This window comes from Mastomys coucha, unplaced genomic scaffold (genome assembly GCF_008632895.1).
Source record: "Mastomys coucha isolate ucsf_1 unplaced genomic scaffold, UCSF_Mcou_1 pScaffold21, whole genome shotgun sequence".
Classification (NCBI taxonomy): Eukaryota; Metazoa; Chordata; class Mammalia; order Rodentia; family Muridae; genus Mastomys; species Mastomys coucha.
Genome location: NW_022196904.1, coordinates 86,816,019 through 86,834,900, shown reverse-complemented (window position 1 = coordinate 86,834,900; position 18,882 = coordinate 86,816,019). Strand labels below are relative to the sequence as shown.

At 43.3% G+C, this 18,882-nt stretch overlaps 1 protein-coding gene across 4 annotated transcripts in view; it reads right to left on the bottom strand.

The window, feature by feature from the left end:
• Positions 1–18,882, bottom strand: part of Gdpd4 (glycerophosphodiester phosphodiesterase domain containing 4) — a 152,810-nt gene that overhangs the window by 28,467 nt on the left and 105,461 nt on the right. For 3 of the 4 annotated variants that reach the window (XM_031387435.1, XM_031387438.1, XM_031387436.1), the window contains one exon: positions 2,049–2,776. The exons of the other annotated variant lie outside the window; for it this stretch is intronic. In XM_031387435.1, the coding sequence (XP_031243295.1) occupies positions 2,334–2,776 (443 nt within the window). In that variant the 3' untranslated portion in view covers positions 2,049–2,333. Of the gene's footprint in view, positions 1–2,048; positions 2,777–18,882 lie in introns of those variants that run through there. 4 annotated transcript variants of the gene reach the window in all.

The window sequence follows — 18,882 nt, the reverse complement described above, 5'->3', positions numbered from 1 at the left end:
TATTTGGTTCCTCCTTTTAAGAAGGAATGCACTGTCCACCTTTTGGTCTTCCTTCTTCCTGAGTTCCTGTGGTTTGTGGTTGTTCTTCCTGTAGCTCCCCCAGCGCACAGGTCATCTACCTGTTGATGACTGTTTCCTTTCCTGTGCAGAAGCTTCAGTTTGACACAGAGCCACTTATCTGTTCTTGGTTTTGTTACTCGTGTTCTTGGCATCATAGTTAAAAAGTCATTGCTCAGACAGAGCTCAAAAAGAGATTACCCCCACATGCTCCTTAGTGGTCTCTGTTTATTTGTTTACAGCCCATTTAGTATATGATGCAAGTTAAAAAGTTTTGGATATGAACTGTGATAATTTACAACTATGTGAATGCGCTTAATGTACCAGTACAATACCTAAAGATGGTTAAAATAATCAACCTTGTTGTGTGCATTTTATTATAACCTTTATTTATTTATGTGAGGCAGGAACTCAAAATGTCAGTGTTCCAGGATGTCTTCCAATTCACAGTCCCCCTGTCTCTGATTCTGGAGTGCTGTGTTTCAGTTGAGCATCACCTGTCTGGTCATTTATGATGATTTTTTTAAAGCAATAAATAAATGTAAGGATTGAAGAAATCAGGGTTCTGTTGGTAAAGTGCTTTCGTTGGCAGGCATGCAGACCTGAGTTCTATCTCAGAGTGTACTAAAAACAAAGTAAAACCAAATCTGGTGTGTTGAACTGGTGATGGCTCTGTGGCTAAGATCACTCCTGAGGACTGGAGTCCAATTCCCAGCATGCATATCAGGCAGCCTCTTAACTCTAGCTCCACGGGCTCTGATGCTTCTGGCTGCCACCAGCACTCACACACACAGACCTCTTCCACACACACATAAATACAAATAATACAATTAAAAAAAAAAAGGAAGGAAGGAAGGAAGGAGTAAAAGCCAGGTGAGGTGGGTGGCGGCTTATGCTCCTCTAGACCTGGGGAGGGATTCTTGAGTTTGCTGCCCAGCCAGCCTAGCCTAATTGGTGAGCTCCTGGCCACTGAGAGACAAGGAAGACAGCTTCTGAGAAATGATGGCCAATGTTATCTTTTGGCTTCTACAGCATATTCGTGCAAGTGTATGTATGTAAACACACACACACACACACACACACACAGAGAGAGAGAAAGAGAGAGAGAGAGAGAGAGAGAGAGAGAGAGAGAATAAATACAATATTTAAGACTATTGATATAGCCTGGAAGACAATGCAGCCCTATAACCCCAGATCCCTAGGAAGTTGAGGCAGGAGGATTACAAGTGTTGCCAATCTTGAAAACTTAGCAAAAGCCTGTTTTAAGATTAAGACAAACAAACAAGCAAAGAAACAACCTATTTTTTCACAACCGAATGTTATTATTTTGTCCCCCCCCACACACACACACTTCTTGTGCACTGGGAGGGACCTTAGGGACTCACACACATGGTGAGTGTTCCACTGCATTACAGCCCTAGTCTCAGATTTCTTCTAATTGTGAAATAACTTTCTTCCCTGAATCCCAAGAACTATTACTGTGTGAGTAAGTTTATTTAGTTCATCATATTGTCTTTAACCTTGAAGAATTAAATATCTGCACTTACAAATATTTATATTTATTTTGATTCTTGATATAGATTGACTCTTCTCTGTGGGAAATGTCAACATGTATTTATAGTGACAGACTCTAGAGCTTATGCATAAGTCTGATTAATGGTATATCTTTTATATTTATTTTTTAAAACATTGTACTTCCTGGATCCTGGGCCTGCCTTCTTTGAGCTTCTCTCTGTGCTGACAGGGATCCAGTTCTAAATTTCACTCAAGGCTGAGGGCCACTGCTTATGCCCACCAGGAATCTAGTGAAACTCAGGCATTAGGGAGCAACCCACTGCACACAGATCAGAAAATGAGGGTGGGATGAGAGCTTTATCTTGGCTCATGTCTATGACACCTCTCCTTCCCTGACTTTGGAAAATGGCACTACTGCACCACCCCACAGTCTTTCTCAGCCTAGGCGACCACAGAGGGGCAGACAACACACTGGCTTCCTGAGAGCTTGCCTTTATTATAAGCTGACGGGACTAGACACTCCTTCAGCAGGGAGAGCAGCAGAAGTGTAAGATGAGACAGTCCTGCAGACCCAGAGAATGACCAGCTCCAGGCCCATGACTGGGGACCACTGTTTGCCCTGGCCTGTCTCCTCAAGTACATCCTGGAGAGGAGCTGGGCCAGAGTGCTGCTCCTGAAAGCCTCAGTGGTCTAGATGTGAGCCTTCTTGACCACACCCTACCATCACCACACTTAGAGAAGAGAAAAAGAAGGGGACATGGCTATTTCTTCTTTAAAAGCATCCTATAGGAGGTATTGGAAGTGACAGAATCTAATGTATCATAGCTTTCTTCAGAAGAATCCCACATGGAAGTCTTTTGGTGGGTTTTGAAATGGGATTCCTCTGTGAAGGGTCTTGCTTTTTCACCATCCTTCAAGGTGGCCTCTGAGGTTTTTAAGGAAGTTTCCCTGGTGGATGATCTGCTGTGTTGAAAGTCCTGAGTTAGTGGTTTAACCGTGTTCTTGAATGGCACTGGGTTCTTCTTGGGGACTTTGACAGATTGAACAGTTTGTGTTGAGGATTTCTTTTCTCTCCTGGTTGAGCTTCCATAGTGGACTTTTGGAGTCCATGGACTTGACCCTATTCGGGCAGGAGGCTGGTTAGGTAACTGTGAAGCCCTTTGAATCTCAGATTTTTCTTTGGGGAGGTTTATTCTCTTAATATCTGTAGGATAGAAAAGACACAAATACGGATTCCTCAAATGTCACTTCTCTGCAATCCCTGCTCGCCATGTATGACATCCAAGTCATCTCATCATCATCTTCCTCAAATGTCACTTCTCTGCAATCCCTGCTCGTCATGTATGACATCCAAGTCATCTCATCATCATCTTCTCAACTTTTGGGGTTCTTTCCTCTAAGCTGTCTTCTCTCTCTAGACTGTACAAATTTTATTATGATCCTACTGCCCAGCATGGAGGTGAAGCTTATGGATCGACTGTAAGTCTCTAGCTTACCATGGGAAGTCTCAGAAGGAGAGCACCAGCCTTGGCTCAGAGTTCATGCCTCATAACCTTTGCTTATAAATCAGCTTAAATAAAAAATAAATATACTCTCAATTAGAGTCACAGATTTGTTTGTTTGTTTGAGATAATGTCTCACTTTGTAGCTCAGGCAGGCTTGGAACCCATTATGCAGCCCAGGCTGGGCTTGAACTTGTGGTGGTCCATGTACAGAGACTACAGGTGTGAACCACCATGCTGGCTCTAAAAGAGGCTTTTTACGTATAGAGCTTTGATTTATCATTACCTGCATAGTGCTTCAACATGTGTGTCACAAATAAGTACCAGATAAGTAAATTTTGTTTTACTGATAGGAGAACATAGGCAGTAAAGACTTATAATAATGGAGCAAGGGAATTGAGCAAGCCTATTGAAGAGGAATAATGAGTCTAGTTGATCTGTAAAAACATGAAAACATGTCCAAATTATCAAGAAGTTTATACCTGTGGGCAGGAGCATCAACACCCAGAGGCTCAGTCTGTAAAGCAGGAAGCCCAGGGCTAGGATGGGGATGTCTGCCTGCACATACTCAGTCTGGAAGGAACAGCAGCACACACAGGTTTTGCTTCTGAGCTTCTGAGATATTTAAACTCATGCATTTCATGAAATGCTAATAGCATTACATTTTTAAAATGAAATTCATCAACAGTTTATAAGTGAAGGCATAAGACTGACCCTTTCCCCTGTCCCCTACCTCTCTAAAACTCGAAACAACACCATCTATGGCTGACTCTGTGTCTATACACTCTTGCCACAGCCTCTCTGCTACCTCTCAATCAAACAAATAACTTAGTGTTTCCAGAGTACTGCTCTCCCCAAGCTGCTAAAGCTGAAGGCAAAGACAGAACCTCCAGGATCTCCTCTCACACTCTCTCCCCACCACTCTCTCCCTCAACTAACTCTTCACTTAAAAAGGACTCCACAGCCCCTTTGTAGAGATTTTATCCCTCCAAACTTTTTTTATTGAAAACTTGTCAGTCCCATTTCTTATCTGTCCTCCCTGAAATTCATCCACACTTTTCTCCACCCTAAGGTTCCCAAGATTTCTTCACTCCTGGCAGAAACTCACAAAGACCTCCTCCCATTCTTCTAATACACAGCAAGGTCCTTCAGCTACTTCTGCCTACATTTTCTTATACAGCTAGCAGCTCCATCCTGTCAGACAACCATATTAGACTGCTGCTTCCATTATCATCAAGGCAATTGCTAAGTCCCAGTTGCTATGTCCCACCTCTACTATTGACTGCTTGTCCCCTAACCATCTAAGTCCCACTTTGGGAACCAAAGCCAAGTTCTCTCAACCCTTCCCCACCAACTCCTCAAATCTGTTACAGACCCTCCATCTCAGTTTGCCAAGAGCCTCCCGATCTTAAAATATCTTAAAATATCTCAATTTCAAAATCTACTTAAATGACCCCAGGAAAGACTACTCTGATGTAACAAAAGACTCACAAATTGTATTCTCCCCAACACAACCAAACCTACTTTCAAATAATAGTTGTTTCCCAATTATCCTTATATAGCCAATCTAAATTCTCCTGGCTCTTCTGAAGAACTCTCAAAACTCCAGATAAGCACTCCCGAACCAAGTTTTCTTGCATACTGCCTTTTCCTATGGATGACATCTCTTCCCCTTTCCCTGGTCTTGAGATTCCTTTTCTCAACTACTTATGAACCTAAAAGTTTCAAATAGACATCCAAGAGAAAAAATTCTCTAAATTCTTTAACTTTACCCTGCCCTAGTCCATCTGTCCCAACAGATCTCAAATCAACTATAGATTGCTTGAGCAACACCAGCCCTAGCTCCAGCCTCAACCCAGCCCGAGCCCCAGACCCAGCCCCAGACCCAGCCACAGCCACAGCCACAGCCACAGCCACAGCCACAGCCACAGCCACAGCTGTTCTTTGGGATCTACATCCTAGCCTCACAACTACATTTTCCTATGGTACAAAAGTGAAACTGCTTGCTCTTCCTGGCCTTGACCAGAAACCCATCTTCTTGGACCCCTAACATCAATGTCATCAGGCATCATCAGGAAGCAACCAGAGACAAAAGAGCCCACTTACCCAACACCCAGTGACATAATAATAAAACAAAAAGGTGGGAATGAAGGGCTTCTGGGCAGCCTGGGCATGGCATGCATGGCTCTGGCAGGCCTTGCCCTTCTCCCCATCACCTCTGCCTGGCTAAAACCCATTAGATTACATTCTTAAAGCTACCACCAACGTCTACTCCCATTTTTGGTCACTTCCTCTTCCTGATGCTGACTTCCAAAGTCCAGCTATGAAAGTATTGAAGTCCAGCAATCAAGAGCCCAATTTAGCTGCCCTAATTAACATGCACAATTAAAATTAAACACCTCATCCTAACATGGGTTTCCCCTTGTACTTTTATAAGCAGCCATTTTCCATGGGCCATGCCTGTCTCCTCTGTATCCAGAGGCAGTCCTTTGTCCCCATCTCTGGGACAAGGTTCCTGTCCCCTGTCCTTTGCTCCTTTCCTCTTCTCCCCTGTCTTCTCTTTGTTTCTTATTCTGTGCTCTTTATCCCTCTAGGAAAAATAAATTCCCTTTGTGTTAAGGACTTGGTCTTGGGAGTTCTGAGCCAATATCGGTCCTTACAATATAAAATTATTAGGGAGATAAGACCCTGCTGCAATAATCTGTAATAAAGAATGCCAATAAGTATGAAAAGTTTGGTTAACAGTTCTCAATTTGTCCCTTAGGGGTCTCTGGAAACCCTGGAGACTTTTTGTAAGGAGGGAGTCATTTAAATCAAAACAACTTTTATAATAATACTAATGCTATTTGCCATTTTGTTTGCATTAGCCCCACATATAGCAGCGCTTCCAGAGGCCACACCACAGGTGAGACTGTAAGAGATGGAAAATTCAGAAGCAGATATGGAAAATTTTGTCATTTTTGAGATTTTTTTTTAAGGCTGCTATATTTCTCACTACATTTTTTTTCTAAAACTGATACATCACACAAAAACCTTTAAAAAATAGCTTGAAATGAACCTGCAAATATTTTAAACACTACAAGATGGTAAATATCAATAGATAGTGTTTGAGGCTGAGGTATTGGGAACAGTCAGTCTGGAGCAGAAGTGGGGTCAAGGCATGTCCAACTGCAGAGATCTTATCTCCTCATCTCGAGAGTGGTAGGAATAAGGACCACTCCCTCCCCTGAAAGTCCTGGTGCACAAACTTTTGGCCTCCACCTCTGCTGCCCTTGAGGTAGCCAGGCAGCCTGGTATCCCAGCTACAGCTTACACTTCCTCTCTCCTTATAAGGTAATTTCCAGCAAGTACCTGGAATTCCTTTTCATGCAAGTAAGGCATTACCAGCACCTCAGCCCCAGCCTTGATGTATGCTCACCCTAAAAGCCTCTACCCACTCCCCAAAGGTTTAAATAGCCCTTGTCCCTTACCCCATCCCTCCCAATTAAACAATCTGCTCTATGAAGCCTGTCTTCCATAGAAATCTGTTTGTCCTGCACTCATCTGTTGCCTGAGTTTCCATTACCCCCAGCCACTCCCACTTTGCCTTCCCTCTCAGGCTGTTGAGGGATGGAGAGCAGGGTGTGAATGGCAATATTAGACATGGGAAATGGGAAAATATCCTGTTTCCAAAAGCATCAGTTAATATAAGAGAACTATAAAAAATATAAAAATATATGTAAAAACTAACAGTTTATATATAAAAATTATACTAACTAACTAACTAATTAACTTTATACTAAGAGGTATATATATATAACCTAACAGGTGAGAGAGCCAGAAAACAAAGAGAATAAAACCATTGCAACTCTGTTTGGCTTTTGTTGTTGTTTTGAGACAGTGGCTCACATGCTCAAGCTGACTTTGAGTTGACTATGTAGCTGAGGATGAGCTTGAAACTCAGCTTCGGCTGCCTCCACCTCCTTACTCCTATAGTAGTAGGTGTCTACTACTATACCTGTCTATTTCAGATATTTAAATGAAAGCATGTAAAGGCAGGGAGAAAAGAAGAATAAACACACACACACACACACACACACACACACACACACACACGATAGCTTAGGAGTTGAAGTCACAGGATGTCAAGCCTGATGTTTGATCCCAGGGACCCAGGAGGGGAAGGAGAAACATGACAGGCAAGTTGTCTACTTAGTACTTATTATGTTTCTAATTGTATTTATGTATCATACCTATGTCCCTACTTCTGCCAAAATACAACATATAGATATAAAACATATATTTGAAAATGTCAGTGGTTAAAACTACCTAGTAAGATATTACAAATGACAAAAACATCAGCGCTTTAATGTAGGAGAGAGAATTCTATGATAGCTTCCAAGTTTCCCAAATTTTAATGCATATCCTTCTTATTTGAGTATCATGATGTCTATAATTATACAATAGGATACAGTACACACACACACCGCCTTTATTCTGTTGTATGCAAAGGAAGTGGTATAGTTGTTCCCACAAGTACTTTACAGTGTATAAGATTATCATAATAGACTGGAGAAATATTTCCTTGTCTTGTCTTTGAGTATGAAAGCTGACATGGGCTATGAAGCTAGAACCTGAATGGGGCCTCCATGAGATCACAGAAAACTGCCAAGATGACAGTCCTATAACTGTAAGAAACTAAACTCTTTTTTATTTTGTTTTGAGACAGGTTTTCTCTGTGTAGTCCTGGTTGTTCTGGAACTCACTCTGTAAATCAGGCTGGCCTTAAACTCACAGAGATCTGCCAGCTTCTGCCTCCCAAATCCTGGGATTAAAGGCATATAACACCACTGCCTGGCTAAGAAACTAAAATCACATAACGGATAAGGTTGTAGCTCCAACTGTCACTCTGTGTAAAGCTGATAAGACTCTAAGTGGAAGACCTAACTTCAAACTGTGAAATAATATATGTATCCTGTTTTGAGATACGAAGTAACCCTTCCAGTCTGAGCCTGTGCCTGAAGCAGACCTTGGACTCTGGATCTGTACCCAGTCCCACAACAGACAGAGGAAGCTCGATTCCCAGGTGCTCTAACATGCCCAGGATCACAGGTGAGGAGGCTACAATGTCCACTCCAACACCTGGAATAACTGGGACTCCCAGGATCCAGGGACACAGGAACCACACACAGCCAGTGGCATAGGTTCCTTCCAGTCTGAGACTGTGCCCTGAGCAGACCTTGAGCACTGGCTCCTCACACAGTCCCATAATACCAAGAGGAAGTTTGACTCCCAGGAGCTCTGACACAATAGGATCTCAGGAGCTTGGTCACACCAGGATTTCAGGAACCCAGAGGCAGCTTGAATCCCAGGAGCTCTGACAGACCCAGGATCTCAGGATCACAGGATGCCAGACTCACAGGATCACAGAGACAGCAGGATTCTAAGGAGTTCTGACACAACCAGAATCACAGGAGAGACAAGCTCCAGTCAGAGACAGCAAGGCCAGGTAGAACCAGAGATAACCAGATGGCAAGAGGAAAGTACAAGAACATAAGCAACAGAAACCAAGGTTACTTGGCATCATCAGAATCCAGTTCTCCCACCACAGCAAGTCCTGGATACCCCATCACAATGGAAAAGCAAGAATCAGATTTAAAATCACATCTCATGATGATAGAGGACTTTAAGAAGGACATAAATAACTCCCTTAAAGAAAAACACAGGTACACAGCTAGAAGCCCTTAAAAAAGAAACACAAAAATCCCTTACAGAACTACAGGAAAACACAACCAAACAGGAGAAGGAATTGAACAAAAACACCCAGGAAAAATGGAAATAGAAACAATAAAGAAATCACAAAGGGAGACAATCCTGGAGATGGAAAACCTAGGAAAGAGATCAGGAGTTATAGATGCAAGCATCACCAACAAAATACAAGAGTTAGAAGAGAGAATCTCAGGGATAGAGGATACCATAGAAAACATTGACACAACAGTCAAAGAAAATGTAAAATGCAAAAAGCTCCTAACCCAAAACATCCAGGAAATCCAGAACACAATGAAAGGACCAAACCTAAGGATAAGAGGTATAGAAGACAATGAAGACGCCCAACTTAAAGAGTCAATAAATATCTTCAACAAAATTATAGAAGAAAACTTCCCTAACCTGAAGAAAGAGATGTCCATGAACATACAAGAAGCCTACAGAACTCCAAATAGATTGGAACAGAAAAGAAATTCCTCCTGTCACATAATAATCAAAACACCAAATGCACAAAACAAAGAAAGAATATTAAAAGCAGTAAGGGAAAGAGGTTAAGTAACATATAAAGATATAAAGGCAGACCAATCAGAATTACACCAGATGTCTCACAAGAGACTCTAAAGGCCAGAAGATCCTGGGCAGATGTCATAGAGACCCTAAGAGAACACAAATGCCAGCCCAGACTACTATACCCAGCAAAACTCTCAATTATCATAAATGGAGAAACCCAGATATTCCATGACGAGCCAGGTAATGATAGTGGATGCCTTTAATCCCAGGACTTGGGAGGCAAAGGCAGGCAGATTTCTGAGTTTGAGGCCAGCCTGGTCGACAGAGTGAGTTCCAGGGCAGCCAGGGTTACACAGAGAAAACCTTTCTTGAAAAACAAACAAAAAATTCCATGACAAAACCAAATTTACACAGTATCTTTCCATAAATCCAGCACTACAAAGGATAATAGATAGAAAACTCCAACACAAGGAGGAAAACTACACCCTAGAAAAAACAAGAAAGTAATCGTCTTTCAACAAACCTAAAAGAAGATAGCCACAAAACCATAATTCTACCTCTAACAACAAAAAATAACAGGAAGCAACAATCACTTCTCCTTAATATCTCTTAACATCTATGGACTCAATTTCCCCCAAAAGACACAGACTAACAGAATGGATACGTAAACAGAACCCAGCATTTTGCTTCATAAAGGAAATGCACCTCAGTGACAAAGGCAGACACTACCTCAGAGTTAAAGGTTGGAAAACAATTTTCCAAGCAAATGGTCCCAAGAAAGAAGCTGATTATTAGAATGGAATAGCCATTCTAATATCGAATAAAATTGACTTTCAACCAAAAGTTATCAAAAAAGATAAGGAGGGACACTTCATATTAGTCAAAGGAAAAATCTAGCAAGATGAACTCTCAATTCTGAACATCTATGCTCCAAATGCAAGGGCACCCACATTCATTAAAGAAACTTTACTACAGCTCAAAGCACCTTGCACCTCACACAATAATACTGGGAGACTTCAAAACCCTATTCTTAGCAAAGGACAGATCATGGAAACAGAAACTAAACAGAGACACAGTGAAACTAACAGAAGTTATGAACCAAATGGATTTAACAGATATCTATAGAACATTTCATCCTGAAACAAAAGAATATACCTTCTTCTCAACACCTCATGGTACCTTCTCCAAAATTGACCATATGATTGGTCACAAAACAGGCCTCAACAAATACAAGAAGATTAAAATAATTTCATCCATCCTATCAGATTACCATGGATGAAAGCTGGTCTTCAATAACAACAAATATAATAGAAAGCCCACATATACATGGAAAGTGAACAACACTCTACTAATCAAACTCAGGGTTTGAAATCAACCACGTAGAAACAAAAAGAACTATACAAAGAATCAACAAAACCAGCAGCTGGTTCTTTGAGAAAACCAACAAGATAGATAAACCCTTAGCCAGACTAACCAGAGGATACAGAGACAGCATCCAAATTAACAAAATCAGAAATGAAAAGGGAGACATAACAACAGTCACAAACAATATAAAATATCTTTGTTAGCATCATGACATCCAAAGCCTGTGGTGATACATGGGCGGGTCCACAGACCTGTTGCCAGGACAACAGCCACCATATTCCCAGAATCCATCGGGCTCACCTCCCACCTTTACCTGTGGCTGCTACGTCACAATCCACACACACACACACACACACACACACACACACACACACACACACACACACGGGAACATTCCTCCATCTTGCTCTCTCTCTCTCTCTTTTCTTTCCGCACCACTACCCCCACTCCCTCTCAATTAAACCTCTTACATGTGAAACTGGGCCTAGTGTCGTACGTTCTGATGCGCTGCGCTGCTCCAACACATCATTTGGTGCCAAAACCCGGGACATGGCGGTTTGCGTAAGCACTGGCTGCGCTGCCCTGCGGCAGGGCCGGCAGAGATCATGACCACGTGGAGCGGTCCCAGCACCGACAAAGGCGGCTGCTATCAGTACGTGAGTTCTCGGCCCCCTCACTGGCGAGTAGGAGCCACTGCTAGCTAAAGACAACAGGCACCGTGGGACATACTGGAGCTGCAGCCAAGTGCCGCAGGACTACAAGCTTTTACCACGTGAGTCGCGCCCCGCTCAGGTCCCATTCAGTCCCATGTTTTCCATTTACCAGTCCGCTATAACTCTCGTACAGACACCGGCATATTAATTAATAGGATCAGTCAAGGGGAGGACCTCCAGCTTTCCAGATAAGGCCTGGCCAACCTTCTCTCGAAACCACGGGGTTACAGTCAAGCCTCCCCAGCTGACATATGCTTTAGGACTTCTACCATTGGTTGCCCCTCCCTTGGAAGCAACTCTCGTTCCTAATTTTTTCACCAGGCTCCAGCAGCCGTAAAAACCTTGGATCCAGGGTGAGTTGCCTTCCCACAGCAGGCCGCCGGGCTCTGCTGGATAGCCACTAGGGGTTTCTCGTGATGACTTGAACCACTAGCCTTGGCTGTTAACTCTTTGGTGCTTGGATTGTTCTCAGGATGCTGGTACAAACATCCATTCACCCGCCAATGGATACCAGAATGTCTTCGACAGTACCTCCAGTCACCCTATTGGGATGTCTCCTAAAAAAATCTCAAATCTTTAAAGCTAACACCTGACTTGAAGGCATCAAAATTAATATATCTCTGCAATAAGGTCTGGATTAAATATCAACTAGATGGGAGTTCAAAGTGGCCACTTAATGGCACCCTAGATCCAGCTATTTTAAGGGATCTTAATACATACTGCCAGCGAACTGGTAAATGGAAGGAGGTTCCCTATGTTCAAGCATTCATCTATCTCTGTTCTAGTCCCTCCTTGTGCTCTTCTTGTTCCCCAATCCAACTTCACTTAGCCATGAAATCTACACAACCTCAACCTCCTCTAGATGACGCTACAATGCTAGATCCAGCTAATGAACCACCCCCTTTTCGCTGCAAACCTGTCTCCACGCCGCCAAAAACCCAAACTGCTGCCTCAGTTTCTCCTCACCAGGATGCTCCAGAGCCTGCTAGCTCTCCCTCTCTAGACCCCCTCCTTCCGTGCCAGCTGTGGGCTGCTCCAAAGGCCCCACATTGGCAGCTACCTTCACTCCTCCTGTCACCCGCTCTAAGGCTACAGCCAAACCTTCAAGTCCTTCCTCCCCAGAGACACCTGACCCAGCAACAGTCCTACCTCTAAGGGAAGTTGCTGGAGTAGATGGTCTTGTCAGAGTACATGTTCCGTTCTCACTTAGTGAACTTTCTCAAATAGAAAACAGGCTGGGGTCCTATACTTCTAACTCTTCCAAATTTATTAAAGAGTTCCAGTATATCACTCAATCTTACAGCTTGACTTTCTATAATGTTTATATGATCCTTACTAACAACTTACTTCCTGAGGAACGCAGACGAGTCTGGGAAGAGGCAAGAGCCTAATGCAGACGGGATTCACCAAACAGACAACACATACCCAATTGGCTCTGAGACAGTGCCGGAACAGGGTCCCCGGTGGAATTACAATTCTGCAGGTGGTATTTTAGCCAGAGACAGGTTCATTACATGCCTTCTGGCTGGTCTTAGAAAAGCAGCCTTAAAGCCCGTAAATTTTGAAAAACTCCAAGAAGTTGTCCAGGACAAGCAGGAGAATCCATTTCAATTTTTAGAACGCCTTATGAAGGCTTTATTGCAGCATAGCAATCTGGATTCTGAAAACCCAGAAGGTAAGCAACTTCTGATGACCTACTTCTTTTCCCAGAGCTACCCTGACATAAGAGCTAAACTTAAAAAACTAGAGAGGAGACCCTTAACTCCACAGGCAGAAGTCTTAGCACTGGTCTTCAAAGTGTACCATGGAAGAGATGATAGGATCCGCAAACAGAAATACCATTTGCTGGCAAAGGCTGTCCGACCAGCCCCAGCCACTACCCTGGACTCATGGTTTCCTAAGACTTAGGGACCACTAGATACCTGCTACAAATGTGGTAAAAAAAGGTCATTGGGCAAAATCCTGCCCTAACTTCCACAAGCCAAGAGGGCCATGCCCTAGGTGCCATCAAGAGGGACATTGGGCTGTTGATTGCCCTCATGTTACGCAAAACAAAGGGACATCGCTCCCAGATAACCCTCCAACTGATCTCCTAGGCTTGGCTATGGCTGACTGAGGAGGGTCGAGCTCCCTTGACCTGACCACTGCCATCACTAGCAGGGAGCCCCGGGTAAATATCGTGGTATGTGGGCGGTCCATCTCCTTCCTCTTGGACACTGGAGCCACTTACTTGGTCCTGACGGAGTTTTGGGGGTCCACTTCTTCTAGTTCTCCTATTGTCAGGGTAGGAGGACAACCTTACTTCCCTCTTCAGACCCCACCACTTAGCTACATTTTTACATACCCTTCACCCATTCCTTTTTGGTAGTGCCAACATGTCCTGTCCCCTTATTGGGAAGGGATCTTCTAGCTAGGCTGGGAGCCTCTATTTCCTTTGCTCCCCACATTCGCCTAAACCCAGGCTCGCCAGCAGTTCCTCTGCTCCTTCTCCTAGCCAGGCAACCTACTAACACTACCATGTTATTTCCTTTACCAGCTTCTCAAGTAGATCCCCGAGTCTGGGACATCCAAAACCCCTCTGTTGCTAAACACCATTCTTCGGTTGTCATCCAATTTCTGGACTCTACCAGGTACCAAGCTCAATCCTTTCTCTCTCTACAGCCTACTCCTGAGGACTTAAGCTTCTTAAAATCTATCACTGCTTCTTGCAAAATCTGTCAAAAGTCTGACCCCAACTCAAAGTATCGTAACACCCCTTTTCCTACCCATCAGACTAGAGGTTCTCTTCCTGGAACTGACTGGCAACTTGACTTTACCCGCATGCCCACTGTCAGGTGTGCCAAGTACCTTGTGGTCTTGGTGGACTCCTTCTCAGGGTGGGTAGAGGCATTTTCCACTCAACAAAAGGGCTCAAACAGTCTCTGATCTCCTCCTCTGAGAAATCATCCCCTGGTTTGGTGTTCCAGCCTCTCTCCAATCAGACAATGGTCCTGAATTTACTTCCCAAGTCTCTCAAATCGTATCTAAGGCCCTAGATATCCCCTGGCATTTTCACATTCCTTTCCACCCTCAATCTTCTAGTAAGATAGAAAAAACTAATCGCTCTTTAAAAACCACTCTTGTTAAGCTGTCACAAGAACTTCACCTTGATTGGGTAAAACTCCTACCCCTGGCTCTTTTCAGGTTACAAGCTCTCCCAAAGTGACCTTTCCTCATCTCTCCCTTTGAACTCATGTATGGATGTCTAGTCCTAACTCCTGGTCTTTCACCTAAATGCTCTCCCCTCCCAGACCATCTACTTACTCCATTACTTTGTAACCTCCGTTCTCTCCTATGGAACTTTGCTGACCACCATCTACCTCAGCCATGCACTGTCTCCTATCCACTACCTATCAACATTGGAGACCAAATCCTTCTATCCCCTCCAGGTCATCGGCCCTCACCTCTCTCTCTCAAGTGGCAGGGCCCTTTTAAAGTAATTCTTGTGACCCCTACAGCTGCTAAACTTGAGGGACTCTCAAATTGGGTCCATCTGTCTCACCTCAAACCTTTCATTCCTCCACCTAAAAATGACTCTTCTTCATACACATCAATCTTAACAGGACCGTGCTCTATTAAACTCTAGTGGACAACGAGACCACCTACCTTGTCCCCAATCCCAGAAAATGAGACTCCACTCCAACAGCCGAGCTCGACCTCACTAGATTAGACATGGGTTTCTCATCCTCCCCCTCCTGTTCATTTCTATCCAGGGTAGCCCTTATATCTGGAGATTCGAGGTTCAGGAAACCCCCACAGATAAGTCTTTCCAAATAGGGTCAAGAAACTGCTCCACAGCTGGATGCCAGGTATCTGTAATGCCATCTAAATATTATGATCTCTATACTTGCTTTCGCTTTGACCAGACAGAAGATTATTGTAAAAAATGGCCAGACGAATATAGGGGCTGCCCATATTGGTCTTGTCAAATACATATGCTAGGATCACGGATCAATCATTTCTTCTACCAACATTGCAAGACACTCTTTTTCTACATACAAGACCCACAGGATTCCAGGTGGGAGACAGGAGTTGTTGGTAAGCTTTATCGTAAAAATCAGCCCGGGGCCCCAGTAAGTACCATCCATATTCAGAGAAAATATGTCTCAATTGTCCAACCCCTGAATATTGAAAAAGTGGGGGAGATAACCAAACACTCCTCTGATGTCCTTATCTCTTTGACATCACCCCTCATAAATGGTACTAACTTGTCATTTCGCCTTTTACTTCAGACCTTGACCTTGGCATACCAACTCCTTAATGTTACCAGACCTGGACGCTTTAAAGAGTGCTGGTTATGTGTACCCCCTAGAACTAACTCACAATTGTCACTTACAGCGTCTCTGGTAATACTGCCAAGTAACTTTACCTTACCCTTTGTCAGCTGCCCTGGCTCCAGTGTCGCCATGACTCCATATCTTACCTCTGTCCCTCTCTTTGGTGTGGCAACCTGTTTAAAAGCCTCTGGGACTCATTCAGTGGGAATGCTGAGCTCCCTAGACTGCAACAGAACCATAACCATTGATATATCATCTTTGCCACAATGCCCTATAATCCAAAACACGTCAATTCTTTGTGACACTCTGGCATATCATTGCCTACCTGCTAGCTGGTCAGGAGTTTGCACATTAGTACTTCTTTTCCCTGAACTGGGAGTGATCCAGGGAAACAAGCCCCTGCCAATCCCAGTTGTAGAAATGATAGCTGCCCAACATAAGAGGGCAGTCCAAGTTGTGCCACTCTTGGTTGCTACAGGAATAGCCATAGGTGTTGGTACTGGAGTTGCAGAGATAACAACTTCCATGATCCAATATAATACATTCATTTCTCAGTTTCAAAGCTTTTTTCAAAAAATGTCTGAAACTGTGCTTACTATCCAGAAACAGATCGATTCTTTGGCAGCCATGGTGCTTCAGAACAGACGGGGACTAGATATCCTGACAGCTAAAGAAGGTGGTCTTTGCCTGTTCCTCCAAGAAGAATGCTGCTTCTATGTCAACCAATCCAGGATAGTAAGAAATAAAATCCAGGAGCTACAGTCACACATAAAAAATTTCAGAGACTGTGAGACCTCCAGTTCTGGGATTTTTAAAAACCCCATATGGAAGTAGATACTCCTGTTTGTAACTCCTCTCCTAGTCATCTTCCTGGTGTTATTATTTGCTCCCTGCCTCATTAATCTTGTTTCTACATTTCTTCAATGACAAATACAAAAAATTTCTAACCAAACTATCAATCAGCTCCTGTTACAGGATTACCAGCCGCTGCCCACAAATGAGCCACTGTCCACAGAGGAACCTGATACAAACATTTACCAAGTCAATCCCAATGGTGAAAGCCAGCTACCCCCATTGACAACGCCCCTAGACAGCAGGAAGTAGCTTAAGAGACAGGAAGCCCTCATTCCCTTTTCACCATCGGCTTCCCCTTCCCTTTTTCTTTCCTTCTCTTTATAATATCAAAAAGGGAGGTATGTTAGCATCACAACATCCAAAGCCTGTGGTGATACATGGGCGGGTCCACAGACCTGTTTGCAGGGCAACAGCCACCATATTCCCAGAATCCATTGGGCTCACCTCCCACCTTTACCTGTGGCTGCTATGTCACAACCCATATATATATATATATATATATATATATATATATATATATATATATAGGAACATTCTTCCATCTTGCTCTCTCTGTCTCCTCTCTTTCTGCGCCGCTACCCCCACTACCTCTCAATTAAACCTCTTACACGTGGAACTGTTTGGGCCTAGTGTGATATGTTCCGATGCGACCCGCCACTCCAACACATCAATCTTGGTGTGACTCTAACCAAGCAAGTGAAAGAGATCTGTATGACAAGAACTTCAAGTCTCTGAAGAAATCCAAGAAGACCTCAGAAGATGGTAAGATTTCCCATGCTTGTGGATTGGCAGGATTAATATAGTAAAAATGGCCATCTTGCTGAGTTCTACTTATTCAATGAAATCCACATTAAAATCTCAACTCAATTCTTCATAGAGTTAGAAAGAGCAATTCTCATATTCATTTGGAATAACAAAACCCAGTGTTGGCTCCCTCCCCCCTGCCTCAGCTCCCGGGTAGAGCTGACAGCCTGAGACTGGAAGCAGACACCTGCTGGGCCTAAACAATGACCCACTACACTGCAGTTTTGCCTTTGAGGATTCTGGAGGTAGCTACACCTGGTTGCTGACATGCCTACTGCCTGAGGACATGCTGAATGTAAGCAAACCTGACTGCCTGAGAACTGAGTTTGAGAGATCTCAGCGTCTCCACGTCTGAGACTGTATTTATGTTATGCATATATTTTATTTCTGGAGTTTTCAGTTTCATTTCTTACCTGCCTATATAAGCTCAAAATGCCCCCAAGTAGACAGATGCCTTGATAAAGATTTACTTGGCATCCGTGTCTCTTTTGTTCTCCCGACCTGTTTATTTTGTAGGTCCCACCTAACCTCCAGCTGAAGAGATCCACAGACCTGAGTGGGACTGTAGGATGGTTTCACTAACCCAGGATATCAAAAACTACTCTCAATAATAAAAAACTTCTGGGGGAATCACTATCCCTGGTCTCAAGCTATACTATAGAGCAATTGTGATAAGAATTGTATGGCATTGGTACAGAGACAGGCAGGTAGATCAATGGAGTAGGACTGAAGACCCAGAAATGAACCCACACACATATGGTCACTTGATCTTTGACAAAGGAGCTAAAATCATCCAGTGGAAAAAAGACAGTATTTTCTTTCTCTCTTTCTCTCTCTTTCTCTCTCTCTCTCTTTCTTTCTCTCTCTCTCTCTCTCTGTCTCTCTCTCTCTTTCTTTCTTTCTTTCTTTCTTTCTTTCTTTCTTTCTTTCTTTCTTTCTTTCTCTCTTTCTTTCTTTCTTTCTTTCTATGTAAGTACACTGTAGCTGTCTTTAGACACTCCAGAAGAGGGAGTTAGATTTCCTTATAGAGGGTTGTGAGCTACCATGTGGTTGCTGGGATTTGAACTCAGGACCTTCAGAAGAGCAGTCGGTGCTCTTAACCATTGAGCCATCTCTAGGTTCAACTGGTGACCAACATGTAGAAGAATGCAAATTAATCCATTCTTATCTCCCTGTACAAAGCTCAAGTCCAAGTGGATCATGGACCTCCACATAAAACCAGATACACTGAAACCAATAGAAAAGAAAGTGGGGAAGAGCCTCAAGCACATGGGCATAGTGGAAAAAGTTCCTGAACAGAACACCAATAGCTTATGCTCTAAGATCAAGAACTGACAAATGGGACCTCATAAAATTATAAAGCTCCTGTAAGGCAAAAGACAGTCAAATAGGATAAAAAGGGCAACCAACAGATTGAGAAAAGATCTTTACCAATCCTACATCCAATAGTGGGCTAGTATCCAATATATACAAAGAACTCAAGAAGTTAGACTCTAGAGA